General features: G+C 33.8%; 1 protein-coding gene across 1 annotated transcript; it reads left to right on the forward strand.

Annotated features, from left to right (window-relative positions):
* On the forward strand, positions 992-1649 carry LOC107605160 (3,9-dihydroxypterocarpan 6A-monooxygenase-like). The gene has a single exon (XM_016306935.2). It carries the CDS (start codon positions 1182-1184, stop codon positions 1500-1502), a length of 321 nt encoding a protein of 106 aa, XP_016162421.1. The 5' UTR covers positions 992-1181; the 3' UTR covers positions 1503-1649.

Below are 2161 nucleotides of genomic sequence, written 5' to 3' on the forward strand. Positions count from 1 at the left end.
TTGACAATAATTGAAGTTCTTATCATATGTTGAAGAGGCTTACATTTTTGACATATATGTTTTTATCAATTTTACCTTTATTTACTTTTCTCTCTGAAAATGAATATTGGATTCTTTTTAATCAGTTGTTTTCTTCTCTTTCTATTTTTGGAAATAGCGGTAGAGTACCCCTAAACTGCATGGAATCTAAATATTCATATTGCAAGTTGGAGGTAGTAAAGTTATTGAGAATAAGGTGACACAGCAAGGTGTTTTTTTTTTTTAATTTGTCTGAGACTCTGAGGGCCTTGCTAAAGAGTAAAGACAATGATTAAAGATATTATAAAAAAAAATTATAACATTTTTATGGACTTAGCCAGAACATTTACATGCTTTAAATGAAGAGTCAAAGTATAAGTATTTGGGTAATATTTTACCAGTTGAATGCGATGTGTTTTTGGATGCAAACGTCCGTCGAGGGCCAAACAACTAGAAACTTACTTTCGCAATCTCGCATTTACCTGAGATATTAAAATTAGATATTCATATATCAATTATCTATTTTAACCTTTGAAATATTGTTTCATATATATATATATATATAACTTTGATTTTGTAAATAATTTAATTTAACTCAATCATTCGTAAGGATCAAAATTATTCAGTACTTATAAGGGTTTATATACTCCCAAATATATTATGGGGCTCTTAGTAACACATAAAATAGTAACAAATCACTAGTACGTAATAAAATGTCACTTTTGTATCCAGTGTAGGTAATTGTAAGTTTGTAACGTTAAAAAAAACACGTAGGTAATTAAAGATAAACTTATGGAAAAGTATATGAAACCAAAAGCTTACCAGCCAAAAATTAAACAAAATCACATTAATTTATATTAATAATTAATTAATTTTAAATTTTTTAAATTCAAAATTTAAAAAATTTAAAATTGATTAGGTAAATCTAATTAAAATCTATAAAAATCTTCCTCTCCTCTTTCACGTTAACCTACCTACCTCTCTCTCTCTCAACCCTCTCCCCCTTGCGTCATGGCTTCCACCGCTGAAGTCGCAAGAGAGTTCCTCAAAATCCACGAAACCTCCTTCTCCCACCCCCCAACACATAAACCGTGGCCGCGGAGAGCCTATCCTATGGATTCAAGGACTTCGTGTTCGCTCCGTACGGATCCTATTGGAAGTTCATGAAGAAGGTGTGCATGTCGGAGCTCCTGGGCGGCAAAATGCTCCACCAGCTCTTCCACGTGAGGCAGCAAGAGAGGAAGAGGTTCCTTAGCGATTTGGCAAAGAAAGGGTTAGCCGGTGAGACCGTGGATATTGGGGCAGAACTCATGATGCTGACCAACAACGTGATATCGATGATGACGATGAGGCAGAAGAGCTGTTCTGAAAGGGGAGGAGAAGCGGAGGCGCTGAGAAAGGTGGGGGAGGACACGGTGGAGCTGAGCGGGAAGTTCAACGTGTCGGATTTCTTGTGGTTCATGAAGGGTGTTGATATTCCTTAGATCTTCTTGATGATGAGTAGAGGGAATGCGCATTTCGTTCTCCTATAGTTTGGTGGATATTTAGGTGTCGTTTTGATGATTAAAGAGACTGTAAACTACACACTTGATCTTAGTTAAAATTGAATAATTACAGAAATATAAAAAAAATATTTATTTAGTATGAAAAAGAATGTGTTGTTATTAATAAATTATATATTTTGCACGTCTTAAATCTTAAGGTATCAGGAGCTCAGAACCAATGTGCACACTACTTAAAATGAAAGGGGTATTTTAGACTTTTGGTGATGATCCAATCAGGAGAAAATAAATTAACAATATAATACAGATGTAAGAATTTTGGTCACAATGCTACATTTTAAGTGGTGGTTGAGGTTTGTGCGTATACAGCTTTTATCACACTTTGTTGCTGCAAATATAACAATAAAAATGAAGCAAAAGAAATGCTAAACACCATACTTCTCTCTGGATCCAATTAACTTTTTTTTTTCCTTTTCTGTTTTTCTTTTTTCCAATTGAACCATTGATCTCGGTCCTATCTCTAAGAATTCGATTTACCCATTACAGAGTCCAAAATGTCTCAAATTGTAGTTGGCATGCAATTACATTAAAGAGAAAATCAGATACTAAATTACTGAGTCATATAAAATATACATTAAAAG

The sequence above is a fragment of the Arachis ipaensis genome, chromosome B06 (assembly GCF_000816755.2).
Source record: "Arachis ipaensis cultivar K30076 chromosome B06, Araip1.1, whole genome shotgun sequence".
NCBI classification, from domain to species: Eukaryota; Viridiplantae; Streptophyta; class Magnoliopsida; order Fabales; family Fabaceae; genus Arachis; species Arachis ipaensis.